Source organism: Apteryx rowi, unplaced genomic scaffold (assembly GCF_003343035.1).
Source record: "Apteryx rowi isolate R43461 unplaced genomic scaffold, aptRow1 scaffold_20, whole genome shotgun sequence".
Taxonomy (NCBI): domain Eukaryota; kingdom Metazoa; phylum Chordata; class Aves; order Apterygiformes; family Apterygidae; genus Apteryx; species Apteryx rowi.
This window is the reverse complement of record NW_020448308.1, coordinates 2,283,532-2,309,745: the sequence shown is the minus strand read 5'-3', so window position 1 is coordinate 2,309,745 and position 26,214 is coordinate 2,283,532. Positions and strand designations below refer to the sequence as shown.

At 42.2% G+C, this 26,214-nt stretch overlaps 1 protein-coding gene across 1 annotated transcript in view; it reads right to left on the bottom strand.

Annotated features, from left to right (window-relative positions):
- SPNS2 (sphingolipid transporter 2) overlaps positions 1-26,214 on the bottom strand; it is a 124,576-nt gene that overhangs the window by 26,170 nt on the left and 72,192 nt on the right. The window contains exons 4-8 of the mRNA XM_026063708.1: positions 9,370-9,521; positions 7,070-7,136; positions 4,106-4,248; positions 2,811-2,963; positions 1,037-1,226 (exon numbers count right to left, since the gene is read on the bottom strand). Of these exons, the coding sequence (XP_025919493.1) occupies positions 1,037-1,226; positions 2,811-2,963; positions 4,106-4,248; positions 7,070-7,136; positions 9,370-9,521 (705 nt within the window). The remainder of the gene's footprint in view (positions 1-1,036; positions 1,227-2,810; positions 2,964-4,105; positions 4,249-7,069; positions 7,137-9,369; positions 9,522-26,214) is intronic.

The window sequence follows — 26,214 nt, the reverse complement described above, 5'->3', positions numbered from 1 at the left end:
ACCAGTAATACCTCCATACAGGGTGCCTGAGGTGGTCATTTTTCTGCTAATCATTGAACCAAAGGTTAGCTCTAGACCATGCTGGGAGCCAGATGACTGGAGTCTTCTTCTGACACCTTCTAAGTAGCTATAGTACATATTCTTGGTTCTGTCTTTATGTTTTTAAACTTTCATTCTTTCTTCTTGTGTTTCTCCATAATAATGGCAGCTATTGGAATATTATGAAAATTACCATGGCTAAAGCAGTGCTTGATATATACAGAAACTGCAGTAGATGGTTTGCTTGGTTAATTGTAAATGAAGTTCTCGTTGCTGGATTGAATGTACTCTGCTGTGTGGTAGCTTCACTGTATATTACCTCAAGTTTTCCTTCCCCCTGCATCTGTCTGGAAGCATGTGATGTGTTTTATATATACTTAAGATTACAAATACTCTGGGAGGAGCCATTTTTTAGTCTGTATTTGTGCAGCAATAAGTACTGTGGGTTCCTGGGTTATGATTGGGATATATCCAGGTACGGTGATAATACAAATAACAACAAATTGAAAATACATGGTAGTTACTGTTGGTCTGCAGCAAGCTACCTAGTAATGGAAATTAATGGTAATTACAGGTAGCCAAAAGCATGCCCACAGAAAAAATTATACTGTAATTATAATTTGGTACCACTGCAGCTACAATTCCCTTATTGTAAGGGAAGCTATTTTCCTGTACCAAAACATTAGGCAGGAGCAATAGCTCTATGGATAGTCACAACAACACAAAGGCAGGGAACTGCAGGTTTCCATGCATGAGCCATCCACAGGTCTAAATTTGGATGACATTTGGTGAGAGGGGATAAGCACCCTGTATCATTTTCCCTCCAGGCACATACGGACAGTGCCAAAATAGCAAAGAGCAAAATAAAGGACATTCAGAATGGGAAAAGCAAGACCAACGTCTCAGTCTTCGTGCAAGGGAGGAGGCACAGAATCTCCTAAAGAGTTAGGTGGAGAGAGTAAGAGTGAGACTGGCTTATGCCCACGATTATACTTACATAGGCTCCCACAATGCTGCTCTTGGCAGCAACGAAGATCAGACAGATGAAGATGGCTGATCCTAGCATGCCAACAGCACAGACAAGAGGATCAGCTCGCTGGGTTTTTAATCGGCACCATTTGGTTGCCCCGGCCCCTGTGATTACACCCAGGAAACCAGTGAAGCATGTGATTGCTCCGAAGATCAAGCTATTAAAACAAAATATTGAGAGAGGGTTATTTTTTTTAAGTTTATTAGGGTACAGTGACTGATGAAAATCTGCCATTGGCTTTGCAAGTTTAAAATAAAACAAATGAGCCTCCCACTGAGTGCCTGCGAATTTCAGCACTCTTCCCCTGAAATTAAGAAAAAGACCGCAGATGAAATTCAGGCTTGTTCAAAGCCTTCGATCAACACCCAAAGAGATGCAAAGGACTCGTGCTGCTTCTTTGTGTGGAACTGAGCTTCCTATAATTTGCGTTGTACAACTAATTATGCACAAACAGAGCTAAGTAATAACCTGCACTTGATCATGTAAGGGAAATCATGGACAGAGCAGGCACTAGGAGGCTTAAGAGAGTGGAAACTTAACAAGTATCTAAATGCCACTGATTTTCAACATAGTTTGACTTTCCAGCTCCTTTCAGCCCACTTCAGAAAAGGCTGAGCGGATTCTTTTGCTGTTATATTACATATTTGAAATGTGTTTGTTTAAATTTAAAGAGCCGGTAGCTACCAAGGATTCTCTGTATTGTATGTGCATGACTTGGATTATAGAGTCTTTGGCAACTACATTAAAGTAGCTTCAGGCTGGCTGATATATAGGTGTCGTCAAGGAGTGGAAAACTTCCCTTTGTAAACAGCAGATGGGCAGTCTGACTGGAGCTTTATTTTCTGCTAACTGCATTTTGTGCAGAACAGAGTTAGGCTGTCTGCTGGGCTCCCTAGTCAATGGTACTCCAAGCCACTAAGTAGTTTACTTGTGATGGGATTGTGTCAGCTAGAGCAAGAAGGTTTTCCTAATGTTATTTTTCTCTCAGAAGCTAAAAAGAAAAAGAACTGACAAAAGGCAGTTTTTCACATCTTTTATTCACCTGGAGAAATGCTTTTTTAGGATTTTATGTTTTGTACCATCATGGTAAAGCACAAAACAATGAATTACTTTGCACTGCGTATGTGCTGCAAGCTAGGCGATATAACTGGGACTGAAAAAACAAACCACCATGTAACATCAAGCAGTCCAGACCAAAGAGGCCCAGATCTTCGCACCATGCTTTAGCAAAACCCATCACACACAGCAGTGCACAGAGCAAAGAAATACATTGAAGCCTTCCCTCCCATAGAAACAAAAGTCTTCACAATCAGTCCCCGCAGCGCTTAGGGGAACCAGACCAAGCCCTGAATAGCCAGACCATAGCCCCCACAGCAGCTACCCCAACCTGCCAGCGATTCTGCTGCTATCACAGAAAACAGTGTGAGCCTTAAGAAAACTCATTCTCTCTCAGCTCTCCAAATATCTTCTGAAGCAAAGACTTAAAAATCTCTTCTCTGTGTACTAGGGTCTCAGAACTAAGACAGAGCTGAGGTCATCTTTTCTCCCTTGGTTTGACTTTGTGCAATGAAGAAAAGAAGAGAAATAAACCCCAGTTTACAATCCCAGCATTTCCTATCATTGTTGCAAAGACCTAGAGGAAGTTACAGACATTCTAGTAACTTGACTTCATGGGACTTGCCTGTTTCCTCTGGTAAATACCCTCCCCCCAACCTTTAAAGCAGTGGAGTATGAATCTCACCTATCTTTGGTGCCACAGGGTTGTGAGTTGCAGGTCTCTGCTGTTTTCTGCACGACCTGTGCTCTGTGAAGGTAGAGAGGGATCCACATGCCGAGTGCCCCTGTAGCAAAGGAGACAGCTGAGGTGGCCAGTGATGAGAAAACGTAGCTGCGGCTGTGGAGACACAAGAGGCAAATCCGAGGGAAGATTTAGTGGAAAAACCTGAAAGAGCAGGAGTCACAGGAGAGGAATTGGTGCTTCAGTGAAAAAACACAGCCTACCCACCTCACTTTGCCAAGGGGCAAAGATAAGACGATGTACAAAGCAGTGCAGAATAAGACCTAGGGAGTATTTCTTCATACGTGATGCTGTATTGATAATAACATGCTTAGCTCTTCAGTGGTGCTTTTCAAAGGGACCATTTTTCATGGGACCACTTCAAAAGACAGTCAGTACTCAGTCACTGAGACACGATGTGTGAATTACAGTGCTATCGCCATAATACCATCTGTTTACCTGGATTACCAGTTTTCCCTTACCCTCCCCATCCATGGCACTGGGCCATTGCTTTTGGATAAACTACCAAAATAGATTAACCATCATCACTTTTCATAGTGCTTTGACACTGGATGACAATACCAGGAAGACATCCTAGCCGGCAGTTCCAAGAAGAATGAAAGACTGCAAGTTTCTCATCATAATTTAGATGTCACACTAAATTCATTTGTGCAAGTATTTGCACATTCACAGGCAAGCAAGTGCAGCTGCTTAAACACTTGGAAGCATATGATCTTTTATGCACATATACAAGCGACCCAAGGACATTCTATGCACATACATTCAGTCGCTATGGTATAAATATATATTAGAAGTTGCCAGGTTGTGCATGCTTTTGTGTATTTCCTCCTCTGAAATTGTTCTGGTATATAACTCTCTTTATCCTCAGCAGAGTAGCTCTTTCAAGGAAGAAAAAGGGTCTAAGCATCTGAACAAGAGTGGCACAACAATTAATACAGGAACACAGCAATTTCTACACTTCAAAAGCCTTGATTTGTCTGAAGCATGAGCCAAACAAAGTGGACTCTTAGATCTGAATCTTGGAAAGGTTAGACCAAAAGCTGGAATCCTCCTTTCTCATTACAGTCAATACCTACTGAAAACATAATTGTTATTTTCTTTCCTAGCTCCACAAACCAAGCTTCCTGCAACTCCTTGCACGTTGCCACATTCCAGTCTCACAGTATGAAATAGCACAGGCCATTTAATGCTCAAATTAAGCATTAGAGGCAAAGTGCATTTGAGCAGAGTGCTCTTACTTTCTAATCAGTGCCTTCATGTCTCTTAGCCATGAGGTTCGAGCTTTCAGCTGTCCCCCGAGTTGTTCAACATTTCCTCTTTTAGCAGCAGGTACAAATATCAAGATGAGCGTCCCTGTTATCATACCCAGGAGCGGAGATACCTGCAAGAAAGGAGCAGGGAATTAGCACAGGAAGGCAGCAGTGTTTGCTTTGCCTAGTCAGTAAGAAGCAGATTACATCGGTTTTGTTTCAGCGACCTGACTCTTTCCAGCTAGCCAGAATCGGTGTCCATGCTCTGAGGCATCTGCTCCTTTCCTTCCTCCCTGGGCTCTCTTATCTCACTCTGGAAGCATGCAATTTTGAGAATACTCTGATTAAGGCAATCAATTTCTTTGTGTTATTCAACTACCAAGAGTCATCTTAGTACAGTTCTTCGGTGATGTTTAACTCTTTGAAAACTTACTTCCAGCTGGGCTAAGAGGCCCACTAATTTGGGGGAGAATATTGGTGCTTTCTAAGGTCATTTAGGCCAGGTGAAAGATTTGTGGAAGTAGGGAGCATGCTGGCTTTGAATAAAAAGCATTCTTGCTTGACATGCATCCCTTTCCATGTTCTTCCAGCTAACCCACACCAGCTTTCCATTTTCAGGCATCTCCCTCAGATTACCGCAGTGTGCAGCAGACCAAGAAATCCTGAAAATTCAGGCTGGAAGACAGGAAGATGACACATTCAAGGGTTAGGTTTCCCAGTCTCCAATCCCTTCTCTCAATCTCTAGACAAAGTGCAAAGATCCCATGGTGTTTTATGAGATACAAACATGAATCCTATTTTGACACTGAAGAGCCGTCATTGTTAGCATGAAAAATAGCTCTGCTAGGAGAATAGGAACATGGATTTTCACCAAATTCTCTCTTTTACGCATGTGATTTTCCAAATGAAATTCCTGTTCCCCCAAAATGTGCCTCCCAATAATAACCTGAGAATGGTCTACACCTATAGAGCAGTGTTACAGGTCCAAAGGCGGCAAACTCAAACCTCTTCTAGGAAAGGGAAGATGAAAATATTTCAGAACTGGAAAGTCAGAAAAATCCCTCATCCAGGGATAAATGAAGACTGACACCATCCTTATCACAGCTGAGCACAGGGCACAGTACTGTTAAAAAAAAAAAAAAAAAAAAAAAACGGAAATGCCTGGGATTTTCTAGGACCACATAATTTCAAGCCCCTCTGATTTTTTTTTGATGGCTTCCTCCTCCAGCAGGACAATATCCCTTGATCACTCAGTAATGCTCTAATGAAACACTGACATAACTGCTAGATCCACAGACAAAGTTGCCGCCTGCTGAAGTGCCCTTCTGTCTTCTTCAACCCATTGAGGTACCAATTATTCCTGACCTTCCCTGGATTTGGAGACCACAAGAGATCACAGAGTGAAGCATCACCTAGGGGAATCCCAGCATGTTTGCAACAGTGCAGTGATTGCCACAGGGGTGGAGGCTGCTTAACACTGGTGGTTGGAAGCTTTCAACACATGCTGTTTTACTAGGAAAAATAAGCAATTCTGTCCTAAAAAACTCTCATGGAAGTGTGCAGCTTCCATTATAGATCCCTCACGGTTTTGCATAGTTAAGGAGTCATGCATCAATGTGTCATTTTTAGCTGAAATCATGAACCCATAAGGTGTACAACCTTGTGGATAGCCTGGATTAGTCAGGACAGCTATGGAGATGGCGTCTGAAGAGAAAGACGCTAGTGATTATTTCTTGCAGCCATTTGGGGTTTAATGACAGCGAACACAAGATCATTCCAACATATCAGTCTCATTAAATCCCACTGACCAGGAGGAGGGGCTCTGGAGTTTCTTCTTCCTCATGCTGGCCTGTGCCAGCTTGAGTTAATTTTACCCTTAAAGCATTTCTGCTTTTGAATGAGGTAGCCACCTCTTTGGTCTGAAGCTTCAGGCTATTAAACTTAATTCCTTACATTATAGGTTCATAGCTGGAATCTACTCCCCACTCTTCTGGCTGCAGATGAACTACTCACTGTGACTTTCCTGTCTTTGCTTACCCTTGCTGGACAGGGAAGGACCTGTGTCACAGAAAGGCCCATTTGCTTGAGGTGGGAACCCATATATTTTATCACCTGCTATTACAAATGGTGTTGGCCTGGGCTTCATGAGATTCGTTGTCTTCATGAAGAACCAGAGAACGCACCTCACTGTGGCTCATGCCACCCAGACTGCCAAAGGTCAGGGAACAGTTTTGCTGGGCCGCTTCCTGCCAGCTCTTTCAAGACATCTTTGTGTGCACGATCTGTTTGTGCGTATGTGAGTGGAGCGTATTATCTTTTCAACACATTTATCAAGGTCTCAAGAGGTTAAAATAGAAGGAAACCGACTGTCTCAGGGCAGAAAAACAAGCGGAAACTGGAACAAAGTGTTTTTTCCTCAAAGCAGGAAGCCATTCTCAGAGTTTCTTGACAGCAGGGGACTGAAAGACTACAGAGTTGATTTAAGGCCAATGCCTCATCTTCCCATCGCCATCAAGAAACCATGGTTGACTGGTAATAGAGTGCTTGGAAATTTGTTGCTCCCAGGCAGAGAAAAAAAAAAAAAAAGTACAAGGAGCCAAATACACATACCTTTCCCATTTGCTTAGAGAATGCATCTGCTATGCACTTAATATTCTTATATGTAGTTTCCAGTCCTTCACCATCTATATATAATAACAGGTTGAGGACTGGTGCGATACAGCCCTTCTCTCCCCAGCGCGGATCAACAGATACTACTGTTATTAAGATGTTATTAAAATTGATGTGTAGGACTGAATAAAGCCTAGAGGAATCCCCACCAAGGACTGAAAGAGAGGTTCCCAAGAGCATGGCTAATGCTTACTGAAGGATAGTTGGGAGAGTTCACAATGTGTAATTTCACTGAGGAAAAGAAATCAATGTGTTATCAAAAAAAGTAAAAATGTTACTTGCCCGCAATGCCCAATGCCAGTCTCCAGCAACCTGCTTTACACTTGACCCAGTGATGTATCCCAAGCCACTGCAAGTAATACAAAGATGGGAGTCGGTTTTAATATAGTACCACAATAAAGGATGTTCTTAAACAAAGATAACAACATAGTCGCACTCAATTTTGTGTCCTAGGATCTCTTCTCCTGCAGGAAGAAACATGGGGCAGGTGATGAAGTGGATGGTGACTAATACGTAAATCTTCCCAACACCATTGGTCTAAAAATGCTCGAATCTGGTGGAAATTCAGACACTGACATGAAATTCACGTCTGGCCCTTCAAACAGTGGATAGAAATAAAGCCTCAGAATGAATTTGTTTCACAATTCAATTTCTACATCACGCTTTTCTGTGTACTAATATGAATGCTCACAATTTTATCTTCAACTCTCAGTTAACAAAGTGCCCTTCAAAGACGCACCATACTCCATCATTAAATTGTTTTTTATTGTTTAATAGAATTTGGTTCTAATTACCCATGAAGAGACCATTTTCCATAGCCTATGAAAAAAACAAAAGGAATATGCAACACAGTCTGATGGGAGAACATCAGACCTGACGTCTGGAAAACCTGGCTAGAGATAAAGGAGCAAGAGGACCCTCAGCCACACACTCAGAATTACACTGTTGTAACAAAAGGAAGCTCACAAGAGACCTGAGAGGTGAATGCAGCCATGCTTCTCTAAAACTGAACTGAACTAATGTGAATACCCTTCTTTCAAAACTGCGGCATTTGTTGCTGAGATTGCCTTGGCTAAAAGCTTCCAGGACTGCTGCATGGCACCTGCCAGTTGTCTCAAGCCGTTATTGAACAGTCTTCTAGGTTTTGGAGGTTGCCATCGGTCATCGCCCCAAAACTGGGCTATTTACAGATATGGAACCCAAAATCAAACCATGGATCCAAACAGACACTGAATATTGAGATAATTAAAACTCAGAGTTGGGCTGAACAGGTTGAATATTTGTCATTACAAACCACATCTGCCTCCAAGACACTGATTCATTGCTAGCTGCAGTTGAGCTGAATTCTCTATGGAAACATTCATTATCTTTGGCCCATTTGGCAAAATGTTCTTTCCACCGGTTAAGGACTTGGCTATCTCTTTTTCTTCAAGAGTAAAGGGGTGTTTCTAAGTTTTATCTCAAGGGTGACTGCTCTAACTTGTAAAATGTGTGTAACTACCCTAAACCAGATGTTTTTCTCTGCACTGGGGGGATTTAACTGCTGTCCAGGTTTTCCCTACCAGAAATGAACTCACAGTGCCACTTTTCCACAGGAAGTTGTCCACCTCTGGGAATCGGCATGCAAGCTGTTTGAACCCACCCTGTCTACAGCCTCACAATAGAGGGTCAGCCATTATTTTAACAAAGTAAAATAAAAAGAATCATAGAATCCCTCCTGTCCCAACAATCAGATACTGCATTGGGCTGATAAGGGAACTCGATTGAAAGAAAGTGCCAGAGGAAATAATTACTCTAAATCTGAGTCTGTCCGTTGCATTCATCAGGCATCTACGGGCTTGGCTGTCCTCCACTGCTCTGCATAAGGTTGAGTGTGAACACTCATTACAGTTTCTCTCTTCAGCCTTGTCTACACTAGACTTAACAATTGCTCTTTGTTGCTATTTCAGCGGCAAGAGCACTAAAACGGACTGGCCTCTGCTGCTGTAACTACCAAGTCATCTAGACTGACTCAGACACATTTTTCACACTTAGTCAGATTGACCAAATTCAAAGTTGAGCAGAATTTGAGTTGAAACTAAAAGTAGCTTGAAAAGTCAAATTTCAAATCATGTGTTATATAGCATAGCTATCTTGAAACCACAGGTACTTATATTGTCATATAGAACTTTGAAAACAGCCCTGTGTCTTAACATAAGAGATCTTCTAGATTTCACAGTGACCTGAAAGACGTTGGCTAAAGAAGGCTTAGATCTCAAATGAATCAAAGCAGCAATTAAGAGAACCAATAAAACATTATTCAAACAGAGAGTCTAATTTAATATTGCTCCAAAAAAGAGCAAGTCAGTAAGGCGGAAAAAAAAAAAAAAAAAAGAACTTCCCACTAATTCCCAAAAGTCACACATGAACCAGTAACAGGGCTAGAATAAGAAACTAATTCCTGCAACTAATTAGTCACTGCTCACCACATTTTCCTGTCTAAACCATTCCAACCAAAGACAGAAGAATTATCTTCTTTAGCAGCTTAAGACTTGTGCTTGCTTAAAGTCAAAAACAGATGAAAAAAGCATTAGGTCACTTACCTGCCAAGAGGAATTGCAAAGTAGAAAACAGACAGCATAAGGGTCCTTGTGTTTTTGGTGAAAAGGTCTCCTATGATGGTTGGAGCAATAGTGGAGTAACTTGCTTCACCGATGCCCACCAAACCTCGTGAGAGCACGAGAAGCCAGAAATACTGAGAAAAGAAATAAAACATCTTAACAAGGACCCCCTTACCTTTTTGGATTCAAGACAGACAATAGTGAAAGCCATCCAAACGGAGAAATATATGCCCATGTGATGCAAATACCCTTGTATATTTTTTTTGTTGTTTTTTAAACCTCAGACTCCTTTTATTTGTCTCTTGCTGGGGAATAAAGGGGTTATAGTTTTTGCAAGGATTTAAAGCTGTGAAAGAAAAGTACTAATAATACACACCTTTACCCAGTCACACTTGAGAAGATATTCTAAGGCAGGCAGAAGACCCTGGCTTTGTTCTCGGGAGGTAGCTCACTCGTAAGCCTAAGTGCCAGAAACGCTGCACTGACAGAGGAAGGTCTGGGGAGGTGGGTGAGCTATACCAAAGCCTCCTTCTGGGATCCAGCAGAAGCGGTACCTGCTGAGCGCAATCACAACCTCCCCGGCATGCCATGGGACAAGTTAAGGCTGGTGAAATTCTAAAGGCTCTTCAAAGCTGAGAAGGAGCTGAACCTGCGGTCCCCCAAACCCACGATTTTTTCCTTGATTAGAAACTTAGAAAGTTCTAAGTTCTTTCACTTCCCTTGAAAACAGCATAAACAGCAGGAAGGCAGACTTAGCCAATACTGAACACTCCTGAAAAACCTCAGGTTACAAATTGAGCTGAGATGCACTTGGCTATGAAAAGACGAGACTCGAGCTTTACTGGGAGCTACCTGAACATAATAGGAACACCAGTCTGCTCAGCAAGCAGGGCCATCCGGTGCCGGATTCAGAGCCATCCAAGGCAACTGAACATGTTGCAAAAGCATTAAGCTGCCTAGAGATTTAAGTGCCCTCCTAAGTAGACGGTGATACTTACTCTGTACAACACAGCCTAAAATGGAAGAGAAGGAACTATTCATCTAGTAGAATTTTCTTCGTGGCCTGTTACCCCATTTCAGCCAACATTTTTGTAAACTGCAAGGACCTGATTTTCAAGCCTACCTCTTTTGATATACTTGCAGTTTTCTGGGTGTTGCTGTTTGAAGGCACAAGGCATGATACTTCAATGGCTAAATACCTGATACATGAGCACAATCAAGTTCTTGGAGGTCTAAGCAACTTGAGCTACACCCAGGAGTAATAGCCAGTGCAAAAATTCAGCAACAATCAATTGCAGAAAGCTATAAGCACAAGAGAAGAGCAAAAAAATCTATTTCTACAAATGTAACCTTTACAAATCCTCAATATACTATAGATCATTTGTGAGGAGAACATCAGGGATTATGCTATGTCCTTAAACACGGAAGTATTTTAAAAACGATAAACAATTGCTGATTCCCCTCCAATAAACAGGGGAAAGTTCAATAATGTAAAATGACTTAATCTGTGCCATACAGCAAACCTGAGCCAGAATTTATGGGTCTCCTTCACAAATACGGAAAATGCCATGCAGGCATCAAGACACATACCTCAGTCACTAATACATCCATCAACAGACAAAAATCTCTACCACTGGTATGTTTTCATTGTTTTCCTTACTCTAATCCCCTGGTTCAAAAGAATTTCTTGAGGATTCCTACAGCCACACAAAACAAAAGATTTTGCATACTCTTCACTTCCTCTTATTTTGACGTAAATCCTGCATCAAAACATATTTTCTGAGTGTGTACAAGTTCCTTGTTGGGTGGCAGGGCGTTTGCAGTATTGCTATCGTTCATACATCTCCCACAAGCTGTGCATACTTAACAGACATATGTGGGTGTGGGCAGAAAGGGCAACACTGTGACTCAAGCTACTTAATTTATGCCAATTGCCCAATGCTAAACCACTCCACGATACTGCAGAAATATGCTGACAATTATCGGTGCACAGGTAACCAATGCATTTGGAATGAGCCAGAGTATCTGTAACATGCTGAACGACTTAGTCATGCAGATTTAGAAAGCGGGGAAACTGGAGGCTGATTTTGATTTCCTAAGAGGTGCAGATCTGGATCACAGAGAGGTTGACAGGCAACGCAGGCATCTCTCAGACCTGGAACGAGTGTGCCGACAGGGATAGTTATACCTGTAGAATGACAAGCTTGTGCATGCACTGGATGTTGCTCAGATTTGAAATACCTACATAAAAAGACCATGAGTTTGTACTCACCAGCCAACATCACTCCCAGTGAATGCATTGTACAAGGATTTCCTCCAACTAACACTGTTTTAAGGTTCCTCTCACAAGCCCTGCTTAAAGCAGGAAAGATCTCCTATTGCTGTGAACAGTGGCTCAACTCCATCGCCGCTGTTGAAGCAGAGACCTAGTACACTGAAAACATCTGCAACTAGCAACATGTTCATTCATCTCCTCCAACTCCTTCTCAAAACCTCTTCCTTGGCCCATCCCATGCTTACACACTCCAAATGTCTATTTTGTATATAAACTATATCCTCTGAAGCAGAGGCATCCAAGTTTAAGAGATGAGATTCTGACCTTAGATGGCAATGAAACTAATCTTATAAAAACATGATCTACATAAAGACATGAATGGTATTGCCATTCAGAAATGACATATTCAAGACTATGGACTAGGCAGCTATTTAAGTGTAATGACCAAACAGAACATACAAAAATCTAAAACAAGATTAAAGAATTATTTATAATCAGTTCTATATTGTGCCTTGTTTTAAAGCTCTGTATCTCTGGATTAAAGAGCTAATAACTCTTCCTAGCCTACTGAAAGATCTCTTCTAGATCTTTGGCTAGCACACATCCTCTTGGTATCTATCCAACAAAATTATGCAGCAATTCGAGTAAACTAGAGCCCCCAATCTTCCATTTCTAATCAGTCAGTCAAGCTTATGTTTTCATCATCTCTTAGCAAGGAAAGCTAGGTAGCTCCCAGGATAAAAAGTGGTCCTTTCAGAGAGAGGCCTAATCTTTTCCTTGTCTGTACAGGATAATAAAACAACAATAAAACAACCCCCAAATTCTTATGCTACTACTCATTTGGGCCACAGATATACCATGAACCACTTAGATGTGGTTTGGGGACCAGTTTCTATGTACGCAAGAGATGCAACTGCAGCTGGGTGTGTTTGTACATACATATACACGTTTGCATGCGTGTGTGTGCATGTAAACATGACAACCAACACAAACAAATGGGAGAGAAAGACAGATAACAGCCCCAGAGAGGAAGCGTTGCTCTCCTCCATAGCTGTAACAGGACACTATCACCATTTCCTCTACATTAGGTTTCTTCCCCCCCCACCAATTGCTTTTTCCTTTCTGTCCAACCCCAGGACTCTCAGCAATTTAGTGAGACAAAAAGGGCTGACACCAGCCAAACTCTGCTCTATATTTTCTGCCTTTAAAAACAGTACAGGCAGCTAAGACAGGGAACCGTTAACTAAATTTCCCCAAGCAGGAATTGGTATATATTAGAGAAGTTTATTCCTACCTGCATTACTTTGGAGCTCTTCTGTAATTTGTTCATCTGTGCAAACACCTCTCACTCTGGCAGGAAAACTGAAAAAGCTTGAGTCAGCTTTCAGCACCTAAACTTACTCCATTTCCATAAGTTAAGGCCAGCAACCTCAAGGCTTCAGTGTTTTTTTCTTCAAGTCAATGTTAGCACCTTGACAGTTTTTGGAAACGAAGGGCTATTGCAGCAAACTGTTTATGTCTTTACACTTGGTTGACAATCACACCAGAGATGTCGGCTTCTCCATGAGACTTGCCAACAACCTCCTGGTTTGTGAAGATGCAATGGGTTTCCAGCACTGGAAAATACCCCACAGAGAAAGCACTGATGCATGCACACATGGGGTAGACCCATCAGTCGACCTTGCTCTCTTCTTCCCATCTCTTAACTAGACAGAAGGAAAAATATGTCCTAGCTCTAAAGCTGAGGACTTTACTACTTTATTATTTAAAGATTAACAAAAAAGGCAATTCCCCCAAACAGATATGAGTTTGGAAGGGATATAAAACCTTATGCCTCAGGGGAAGAGCTGATCTCTAACAAGAGCACACTACCTACTAACTTTTAGATTTCTTAAACTATCAGCAAACCCTAGACAACAAGAGAGTGAGAGCACAGGGTCAGGTGGGACTGGTCTTATCACTGTTGCCAATGATACTGTCCCACCACAAGCTACAGGCCACGCGCAATCCTTCCAGGATTTTCATGAGTTAAATGTTTACAATATGCCAAAAGATAGTTCATGTATTTTCTTTGAAAAGTATGACCTGGTTTATGTTCACATTTTCATACTGACTTAACTCAATCTCATGCACACACCAATGTTTGGTGGCCTCAAACACGTGATTAGCTTTAATCATGTTTGGGCAAACCTCCTAATTACACATTTATCCTAGTTGTACAGACCATTACAGACCATTGAATGAGTAATACTTGTTTTAATAGGTCTAATTGCAGCTTTAATTTCTTTCTCTTTTTTTAATTAGTTAACAAAAGGAATTAAGCCACAGTTCTCTAAAAGATTAGCTGCTAGTGACAAACCTATAATCTGCCAAATACGTGTACAATTCCAAACCACCAGATTTACTGTCTAAAGAATCATGTGATCCTTAAGCTTGGGTTATTAAGCATTTACATTTGAATGTGGAGTAGCTGGTAAGTGTCCCATAAAACAAACTAAATATATGTTTCTTTCAGATTAGGGACACACAGACCGATGAGATCGTACAGATAGAGTGAAACCAGCCCAAATTGCTAGTATGAACGCACAGCACCAGTGCAGGCCATGTTTTGAACTGATGCTGCTGGTCTAAAAGACGTCTGCTGTACAGCAACAGCAAGTGCACCTGCACCCAATTCCTGTATGAGGATACTGAGTTAACCTCCTACAGATTCCACAATTAGTTTGTTAAAAGAGGGCTCAGCACCATGAAATTCCATATTTGAACTGCTGAGGCTTGCAATATATTCATTCTTTTATTAGATAAACATTATGCACCAAACAAGGATATAGCATCAGGGTTTGCATCCCGGGAAGGATGACATGCATAAGGAAAACAAACCATCCATGCTGCTGGGCAGCTAGGATTACCACATAAAACCCAGAATTCACGTGGCACAGTTTGCACGTGGAATGGCCGTAAGCTAAGGAAAAAGCATCAGGGTTGATTTAATTTCCCTAAGTTTCTAGAGCAGCCTCAGCTGAATTGTACTGCAGTTACATTCTTGTATATCTGCAGCTGGCAGGGTGCTGTGCTGGCAACATCCAGGGGACCTACCTCAGTCGCAAGTGAGCAGACCAACAGAAGATAGATAAATCCAATATCCTCCAGGAGTCAGCTGACTGAAGTAAAAACCTGCAGAGCTCAGACATGCATTCAAGGGCTGCACCACAATGGTCCCTTCTGTCAGATACCGCCCTTACATGCAAGCATTTGCCTTTCCCAGACAAATCCTGTACTTTCTGGCTAAACACCACTTCCTGATGCGCTCCAGCAACAATTTTCCCACCCATATCAGTAATTTGCAGGGACCTAGATGGTTAAAGATGACACACCACACCCCTCACCGTGGGGATGTAAAGATGTACCATTAATCACGATGCAAACCAAAACAGGAACATGCTCCTGAGTATCGGTGTTGTGACTAATGGCATCGGCTCCTGTAAACTCACAGTTCAAATTCCAGCTCATTAACTGAGAGTCACTAGGAGAGCTGAGCAATAGAATGACATTACAAATGCAGGTGACATATTTGCCTAGGCATCAAACGCTCCATTTCTCTTAGCGTTCCCAGCAAAGACAGAGTCCCTTTAAGAATCTGAAAGTTTCTAAGTCAGACAGGGACATTCACCTATCATGAAAGGTAGGACAATGTTAAATGCCAATGATGTTTTAAATTACATTCTGTGTCTCAGCAGAACGACAAAGGTTACAGCAGAATAGACAAGTTCAAATACATCTTCCACCTCTGTGCACCCCTAAAGCTTTACAGATTTTCTATATGAATAACAAAGACACCTGGCTTCCACTGGTGGACGCAAGTCCTGGGTCCAAGCACACTTGATTAGAATGGTGAGTCAGATCTAGATATGGACCATAAAGTCACATGCCCTACCTTTTCACATGGGAGTGGTGCTAACCCTCCTTTAATAAAAGGAGGATAAATTCTGTGAAGAGCTGAAGAGGGTATTTAGTACTGGCGAATGGTTCTGTGCTGACAATCCTGAAGGATACTTCTTTCTGTCAAGTCTAGCCCATACTTATAAGTAACTGAATATTCATGCCAAATTTTGGCCATTTGGTGTCCTATGGTCTCAGAGACCTTTGTGCAGGAACAAGAGAAGATGAGTGTCCACCTGTATCTATAAGCTGTTTTAACTAATCCCTTATTAGGATTGCCAGCAGAGAGACCAAAATACAAAAAAGCCACAGGGGCAGAACGGTTTACCGTGATGTTTTGTTGGTAGGTACTTTCTTCACCCATTAATGGATTGGGTAAGCATCGTTTCCAGGATTTTTTACAACCCAAAGGATTAATCTGCATGTGGCATAGATAGAGACTAGCCAGGGTACATGCCTGGTGCGAGCCTGCGTGGTGACAGGTTGATGAGATATCAGCTCTGATGCAATGCTGTGAACGACCAGTATCTTAGCTTTTTTCCATGGAGATACAAGTGCACTTAGAGGTTCATACTACAGTTACCTGTCTGGCAAATGCAGCTATAAACTTCCCTTCTCGCCTCCTACAAGCTGTTCTTCCCTTATCAGACACGAGTCACCATGGCAGGGTAGCTTGGGAGAAGTTCACTGCAATTGCTGGTTCTCTTCTCATTTGGCCCACTGCAGACAGGTGATTGAGTTTAGACTCCCCTCTTCTTCCCACATAGCATGTGTCATCACTTAACCATAGCCGCTTTTCACTTCCCGTCTCCTCACAGTAAGAAAGCTTTTTCTTATGTTTAAATGGAATTTCCTGTATTTCTATTTGCATCCCTTGCCTCTTGTCTTTTTGCTGGGCCTCACTGAGAAGTGTCTGGCTCCATCTTCTTTACTGCTTCCCATCAGATATTTATACACACTGATAAGAGCCCCTCTGAACCGTCTCTCCTCCATGTTTGAGGCCATATGAAGTACTCAAAGGGTTGACAAGGAGGTTGAGCTCTGCACTCCCTTCAAGTCCAGGGACCCAGCAGAAGAGAACTAAGAAGCCATACAGCCCTGTCCTGGTTAATGCATGACCCTCCACACTCTACATCCTACTCAGCATTTCTCACTGCAGCTTTGGGCTGGATCAAGCCTTTGATAAAATGCTCTGAAAGCAAAGCAACCCAGCAGGCTGTGTCTGAGCCTCCCCAGAAAGCTATATGCTCCTCAGCATTGCTTGGTGACATAGAAAAGACAGCAAAGTCTTGCAAAGCTGCTTTCCAGAGGATGAAGGCTCTTCAAAGCTTTGTAAGAAACAGTTTTTAGGTATAGTAATATATGTCTTCTAAGTTTCTCCAAACATACTTGATGTCAAAAGTACATTCTGCCTCAGGTTCACAGCAAAATTGTTTCGGGGCTCTTCCACTATCCCCCGAATAACATCCATTTCAACCAGGTTTGCTGTGACTAGGACACAGACAAGAGCTTCGCAGGGGCAGAAAACATCTCATCCAATCTGTCTCTGTTGCATTCACTCTAAACAGGTTTTTCTTCACTTGGTTTCTTTGAAGCCTTCTTGGACATAGGAAGTTTACATGGTTAAATATTTGTGTCTGCTGAAGGAGGCTTCTTTTATCCAAAGGTTTTCCCTGAACTGGGAAGGGCAGCTCACTTTCAGGTTAAACACTTCAGTGAAAATGCCCTGGGCCTTCCTTTCTCTTAGCTCAACACAAGATTTCAGCCTCTTTCTCCACATAGGCAGGTATGACAAATAAATGTATCACAGAATATTCTCATATTAACCACACGTACTTATTACAGGCTGGCTAGAGGTTATAAGCATTTTACAGATGAGACCAGTACACCATACTAAGGTTTATTAGCACGTTACTGAGTTACTAGAACATTAGTCCATTTGATTAATCATTTGCTCAAGGGCCGATATATAAGCCTTTCACAGTTAGCATGGACTTATGGGACAGTTTCTAAAGCAGATCTGATTCTTCTGCAGCATCCATCTCCACTGTGTCCAACACACTCAAAACTTCAGTGTGTTTTGGGTGCATTAAGAGACCTACCAGCTCTCAGGGCTGAGCACCTCACCTTCGAGCAACTCCCTTTCGGAAAAATTCAGCAGGTAGTCACAGCCCCACAAGAAGGACAAGAAAAGAGTGACTGCAGCAAGGAGAAAGAGAACAAAGTACATTTAAATATAGAAATGAGCATGGGAGATGAAGCAAAGTCCACTCGCCTTTCCTCTGATTGTCTCCATAGCATTTTTAATAGCCTTAGCTCTCCCAGGTGACTTGTTCAGCCACACTTAATTGAATGTGGAAGGTTTTATTTGGAAACGTACTTGAGATTCTGGCTGATTAAAGTCTCCCTTTTTATGAGATTTATACTATTCTTTAGTATGCAGAAATAAACAATGAAGACTAAGATATTCCTTTTTCACTTCTGGTACCCTTCAATCAGCACTGAAGTGTTTAACAACTGGATACTTACAGTTAGGCTCTGAAATGAAGCACCTAATTGAGCACTCTGGAGAAAAACAAAAACAAAACCATCCTGGAAGTAGCAAGCCTCCAACAGTGCTTCCTGGAGCTACAGGAGCTGCTGTGTGCTCAGCAGTTACAAAAATCAGGACCAAGATTTTCTTAGCTACTTACAAGTCTGAATGTAAAATTCCCTTTCAATGGGAAAATTGCTGCTTCAGAAACCCAGCTTCCCATCAGCATCCCCCCTTCAAACCTGCAGCAGCCCCGAGAGACTCTTCTTTTACTTTCAGTCATTTTTGGGTAGCACAAAAAAATGAAAAAGCCCAATCCCCATTCTCTATCCAATTAAGTAATGTAATTACAAGACACTTGGTGATGAAGTATCACCCCCAGGTCCTGACAATAGCTTCAGTTAAGACAAAGCAGCATTTCAGCTTACTAATTGAAGGACTTCTCATCTGATTGACCTGTCTGCAGTGGAAAATATTACATGACATTCAAATGGTGGGATTTATGTTCTTTTCAATTTAGTCTCTTGGTCATTAATACCACATTAATGACAGGGGCCTGGAATGTAATTGGAAGGAATGTAACGGATTAGCTTGCTTATCCACCAGAACACCATCCGGTAGAGTGCTACATATATAGCTGCTTAGAAAGCAGACCTTAAAGAAAAAGGTTTTCTCTCCAAATAAAACATTGGGAACATGATCATTGGGAACATTAGGAGCCCATGTTACCAGTGCTTGCTAGAACATTGAGTTAAAGCACGTCTTTTCACCTTTGCAGACCTGGTTTAAGACACAAACAGAGGAGTCTGTAACATGCCATGTGGCTGAAAGAGTGGTCATTTATCCACGTTACAAGTCCATTACGCACAGCTCAGTCAGAATGTACCTTCCAAAACTGTTCCCCCAAGACACCTTGGTAGTTCTGGGTCAAGAGAAAACTGGGGGGGTTTTTCAGACCCATCAGGCGGGGAACACTATATTAGCACTTACAACAAGTATCTCTGGCATTAGCCAGTATCCCCATTCCTTTCCTGAGATGTACAAAGACAATCATAACATAATCTCAAAAAGAGGGATTGAGAGACTAAAACCAAATCTTTGCAACTGTGGAAACAACGTAAGGTTCTTGATGCACGAAGAAAGTAGCCACAAAGGTTTCAAATATTAGTACCTGGAATATGAACTAGAATACACACGCCTAAAGGATATTCAAAGGCAGTAACAGGCTATAGTGTTCCAGCCACACAGTGAGTCACAAGCAAAGACCAAACCTAGGCAACCTGGCTGTGAAGAGATATCTGATTTTTCAGAACAAAGAGTTTCAGGCATCTGAACATAACACTAGCAACATCTCCACCTTAAGCAATACCTATAGAAACTTGTGAGATTTAACCACATTAATCCAATGGGTTGTCCTGGCTCAAGCAATCTTTGCTTTGGACCAATTTTTAAACTGAAATTTGGCCAAATCCAACAGACAGGCCTGATTCTCAGAGAGCAGAACCCCACGTTCCTATTCCCCAAGACAATTTCAGAAGCTCTGCCATCAGCACCTTTTGAAAAAAGCTTTAGTCAACTGACGGAGACACCCGGGTGTGAATGTTTTGTCCTAACTATATGCACTTGCAAAGGTAAGACAATTTTTTGATAGTCCGTGAAGGACACATTTTTAATGGAATGCCTCAAGGTTTAAATGAAATTACCACAAAATAAGTTGCTCACAGTCAGCATTTTTACCTGTACTGTTGGTTTAGCTGATTCTATGCATGTTTTACTTTGTATGTAGTACATTATTTTACTTTGTATCTAGCACACAGGCTAAAAGCTAAGTGCACCAGCAGGGCAGACATTGTAGGCAACCTGGCTAAAAAAAAATCAGAATCAATCCAAACTTTGAAAAGGAATTTTTCTTCCTGCTTTCTGTTTTCACACTTCTCTGGCTTCCTGATCCAGAAACATTCAAGTGCCATGAGAAAGGCTGATCTTACAGTACATTTGGACTGCATCTGAGAAATGTCTCACTTTTAGCATCAGCTGTAAAAACATGCACAGATTTCCAGAGAGAAGTTGATGCACCTACTAATTCCTCCTATCTAGCTTCTTATTCATGATCTTCTTTGAGCAGTTGTTAAATTGCTATCTGAAGTGTTACTAATTGGCAAAGTTTTGTCATGCTGTAGCTTCAATTCATTCTCTAAAACCAGACTATTTGACAAAATGACAATGCCATTTAACTATATTAAATGCATTTACATGTTTTGTCACTATCTTCTCATGAGACTACTTCAGTCATGTATTCAGACATGATGATCAGCACCATTCCCAGGGACTTCCTGCTCAAAACCTATTACATGGGTCTGAGATTATCACCCTAATTCAATGCTATCTGAATTGCAAATCCAATGTTTTGTGTAGCACATGAACTTTATGCACTTAAAAAGAAATGTCAACACGTCAAAAGATTAATTTAGCACCTGGTACCATAAGATATTTGCCATCTTCACGCTGTTTGCACATTACTGCCAGAACACAGTGGGTCTCCTTTCCAGCCTTTATGTGTGACCCAGGAGGCCACGAGTTGTGTGCACCATTGAGGAATCACTTACACTTCCTATAGTGTAAGTGATGCTTTTGCATTAGCAGGCAACCAAGAGCTCAGTCAAAGAACATTTTCCCTCTCTTTTGCATCCTGCTTTTCAGGACAATATGTCCAACTTTCAAAGGCCACCAAGGCCCTGTTAATAAAAGATTAGCTTTGTTTCCAGGCCTCCTAAGGAGCTTAGAACTGGGTTGAATTAATTGTTTGTTTTCATTGTCTGTGAGGCATCATTAACCAAACTCTCCTAAAGGATCATGCTTCTTTCCAAGTCATAAGCCTCAAGAACACAAGCTATAAGCTGCCTCGTTTACATCCATACTAAGTACATGTCAGTTTATTACCTTAAACAAACAGTAACATTCCTCCAGACCTACGTTTGAACACCCTAGTGAAGCATGCAAGCCACTACTGAAACAGTAAGCCAGGGAAGAGCAACAGCCTTTTCCCATCTATCTTGGAACAGTCATCACAAACCCAACATTGGGGCAGCCTCAGTTTCATACACCCGTCCTAACAATTGGTTGTCCACTGAAAAGTCTTCAGGCTAGCCCACCTCTCATAGCTTCACCATAAAGAGACAAATACTTTCATGTTACCTCACCTATTCCAGTGGTCATAAAGTAGGCATCATTACCAATATTGTCAATAATGTCTGCAGATAAGGACAGACTGGTTCTTAGCTCCACCTCAGCTCACGGGCTCTGCTTCGTGTTTTATTGTCAGAGATCTAGGACCTTAACTCTTTACTCTCAGCCCTCTTCTAAGGTTGTGTAACACACGCTAATATACAAGACCTCTTCATTAGAGGAACTTAAATCCAGGGATATGTTCTGCTCCACCAACTTGGCATCCTCAATGCCAACAATACTCAGTTATCTGGGAAACTTATTTCCAAAGGAAGAGAATCGCTTGGTGCCATCCAGCTACTGCAGTACAGCGAACCGCTTTGCCTTCTGCATTCATTTGACCAAGCCAGACTTCCGCACTGGAGCCCAGCATGCAACAGTGGAACATCGCATCGGAAACGGCTTGTGATCCTCAGGTCACAACTGCCACTGCAAGGACCACATTAGGTTGGCAGGAAGTTTTATATTTCCTTAATCTGTTTTACATGCAGCATTTCTTTTTTCTTTTACTAGTTCAATCCCGGTCTATTTAAGGAACAGTTCCCCTTTTCTCCATTCCAAAGATGTTTTGAATGAGGTTGAATTTAAGAGGCTATAATAATTATTTATAAAGCATAATGCTCTGGCATTATAGGATCTTTCAGTGAGACAGAGTTGAAGCAATAAGACATCCCTGTTGTGCTCCATCAGCATGCTCTGGGGTGAGGCAACTGCTGCAGTATGACAAGCAGAATATATATTTTAATAGACAACACAACAAGAAAGAATGTTTCTAAGACACACACAGCCTGGCAAAGGAATAAATATGCCCTCTTCTCTCTGCTTCCTCAGCAAGTAACTGACCCAAGTGGGATTTCCTCCTCAGGCACAATAAAAACAGGACAGGCAGGATGATTGTTATAAGCAGTCCTTGCTTCCAAACCTTCTCTTAACTGGCAGAGCAGCTCAACTTTCCTACTCTTCAACTTAGAGACTGTGAATGCAGGTTTCTGCATAAAAACAGGACAAAGCTGTAAAGCTCTTTGGCCTGTAAATATCTTTCATGCCTGCACCACAGTCCCCAGCTGGTGTCTCTAGGCATTATCACGATGTGATGAAACAGCATCAAATATAAGCATGTTCATTTAAAAAGATGCGGGGTCTGATTCAGTTCCCACAAGGACACAGAAAAGTTTCCCACAGACTTCCAAGGCAATGGAATCATAATTACAATCACAGACCCCATGATAATGATTTCAACATCTTCCAATAACCTAGAAAACTAATGGTTTCCTAAAAAAGCCTATTACAGAGAGCCCTCACTGAGACCCACTGCAAATGAGGATTTAGCCTCTAGCCTATTTCTCAGTCCTCCTTCATCACAAAGCTCTGTCCACCTGCTCCAGAAAACACCTGAGCCCTGAGCAGTGGTTTGGACATTTCAGTGCAAATCACTGCCTTCATCCTAGCGAACTGGCAACAGCAGCCTTCGCAGCAGCATGCGTGAGCTCAGCTGAGTTATCACACTGAACGATAGGAACATCTCCTCTTATTTCAGCATCCACAATGTTTGATTCAGATTTTGCAGGACATCAGACTAGCTAGCAACTTAAAAGTAGGGAACACAGAGCAAGAGGCACACTGTTATGAATGTAACACCACTGTACACGCATTAAAATCCATTTGGGGTGATTTCCGAAGTTCAGATGGGACATGGTACCCCGCCTCTGCCTCTAGGAAGCCGAGACTCTGGGGGTGTACTCGAGATTGTGCTCAGCCCCTGGAGGTGAGGGCAGAACTGATCCCGTTCCAGACACACTCCAGCAGGGAAGTGCTACATATGGCAGATACTTATGGCTCCGTCCTGGTTACCACCACCAACTGGGTTTTCAATAACTTTTCCTGAATGCTTTACGAATTCATAGATGCAGATACTGGGGGGAAAAAATCACACTGAGAGCAGAAAATACAACAGTTTCACTTCTGGTAACACCCATGAAAAGCCTCCTCCTCTCATAGTCTCCCTGTGTGAGCCTGATGCTGTGAGCACACCCTAACCTGTTTTTCATTTATAGTTCCCCTTGGAAGAGGAACAGGTAGAAAGGGATAGGTAGGAATATAAAGCAAATAGGAGACAATCACATGACATAGAAATTCTTGCTTTTTCAGCAGACTACTACTATTACATTTATATAACTCTTCTCCCATCCCTTCTGATCTAGGTCAGCAAAATTTGAGGGAAAGATGAAGACCTGAGCTTCGAGACTTCAGATCATTGCATTGGTCTGTGCAACAAAAAATGCTGCTCTTACACGGTAAGTTTGCCATGCAGTATTTGGCATCAGCTGTGCTAGAGATGCTAGCAGACTCAACAGATGCCCAGAAGGCTTTAAAACCAGCCCAGCCAATGCTTCATTGTTAAAAGAATAAGCAATAAATAAAGTACTCTTTTCTCTAGCCCATCCCACATGGCCCATATCAGAAAATGGAAGATACTGGGAAGGAACAGCAGGTGCCTTCTTGCTGGAGAGGAATCAGAGAAAATGGTGTCTTTCAGTTCCCCCAGAAACTCTCATATTTCCTTGTCCAGGGAGCACAGATTTTGTTATGCCTCAATATAGTCCTGGCTGGAGCTGGAGTGTCAAGTAGCTGCGAAAACCGAGAGGGAGTTTCTCACAACAGAACTGCTTCAGCAACTTGACAACTCCTACTTTCCAAGAGCTGCAGCTTTAGAAAGCTCCCCTTGGTGCGATAACCCCATCTCCAGCAGACAAGTGGTTATAGGCACATGGTAACCAGACTTGAGGTATGTTCATCTCTTCTACTGACCAGCAATGCCGTCACCAACACAGTGCAGCGCAATTAAACCTGTCGCACAGCAGACTGGTCTGCTGCAGCAAGGAGGGAGCCCTGGTAGCTGGGGGACATGGCCACGTCCCACCTCGGAGGAGTAGAGGCAACGTGGGACTGGGTGACAGCAACCAGGCAGTGCGGGGGGCACCACACCAGCAGCATGCATGCTGCCGTTATAGGTGCACTTAGTAATTTGAGTGTTGACACCACTGACAGAGTAGCAATACTGCTGGTGTGTATTACCCACCCTAATCTCTTCCTCTGTGATAAGAGAGTAGGCAGTGGACTATATTCTTCCTGAGCAGTCTAGCAAAAGGGCAAGCATGCACAAATCCAAATGTCAATAGCATACGTTCATCTGTAGGATCCCAGCACTGCATTAAAGGCTGCCAAAACATGCCAGAGCCGGCTAACAGCCCTTGCCCATGAACATACCATGTTAGATCCAGCACAGACTTCTTTAATAGCCACAAAAACTGTCAAGAACCTCATATTGGGCCAGGGATCGGGTATACACCCGATACAGCAGACTTCACAAAGTTACATGAAGAATCTATTTTGTGTTCTTCCTAAAAGAGATTTCCACTCAAATATAGGGGGTTGTGATCATGGGCCATAAACATTCCAGCAATTCACGGGGACTTCAAAGATCACGCTCAGTATCCTTCTCGCATACAAAAAGATGGCTTGGGGCTTTTAACTTTGCTTCTGTTTTCAAACTGTGGATTTATCTTACACTGTAGAAGCAAAGTAATAGAACTGTATGTTTTATGATACGACTTCTGCCAGAGCACTGAAGCCTCAAGGCTTTGGGATTTTTTTTTGCTTGGAGTGAATCATGTTGTGCGTAGGGGGAGAGTTGGTTTCTGTTTACCTTTTTTTAAATTAACTCAGCTAACCATTTGTTTTATACTGCACATAATTTGCTGTTTCTCTTTTAGCACTCCAAGACAGACAAGGATCTGAAATAAATATAGATCTGGCAAGTCTGGAAAAGAGGATTTTAACGAGTACTGCAGGCTAACTACAGTTCCACAGTGGACTGTTTGCTTTCTCTTTTGGAGATGAATCAAAAGAAAAAGAAAACAGTAGTAGAAATATTTATCAAGCTATATCAGTGCTTAAACAGAAATGAAGAAACAACCAAGGAAGTGGAGGATTCAAAAGCACATTCCTGCTTTACCTTGCTATTCTTTGCTTTTCCTTTTGCAAACTTTTTGCCATCTGCAGCTCTGATGCCTCCCAGCTAACCCACATTGCCACAGCCCGATTTGGTTGATTATTAGGTATACTTGGTCTTCTACCCTAGTGGAGCCAAACTGTTTAGCAGGAATACTTTGCTCATCTGTAAAATAGCACCCTTATTACACAGAAATCTGCTTTATTCAAGTTATTTACATGGGAAACAGCAGTATTTCACAAGACTGAGAGAACAGTTTGCAGCTTCCCACTTTCCAGCTCACTCTTGCTTTGAGAAATTGCTGTTTGCCCACTAGGGAGAGGAGTCCTTTCTCTCAGGAATTTGGGCTAAGAGAGGTGTGGAAGGTTAGCATCGAAAGCAAGGTTTCATCTACGATGAATTTCTGGCCAAAGTAGTCGGCTGTAAGAACTGTTATTTGTGGCTAACTGAGATGGAGACATCTAAGCGTCCACAACCAAGCTCTCAGTGCACGGCCCGATCAATCCTGATAACTAAGTGGCTTCACACAAAGCTATCTGAAGAGAGAAATGGAGGGGTTGAGGCTACCTGTTCCCCGCAATCACATCCTGGAACAGAAACCAGCTCCAGATGATCAGCCACAGTACAGGCAATTAGGTACTATACTCATCAAACTGTTATCTAGAGAAAACACTGATTACTTACTAAATCAGAGTTTATATTGATTCAGAGGGAGACAAACAAATATCCAGCTGTTTGCGCGGATGGGGATGTGTCTTGGTAAAGGAACGCCACGAAGTTTGTGTGTCCAGTGCACTTCTCTGCGATATGACCATGCTGCACAGCAGCTCACTTGCTTATTTA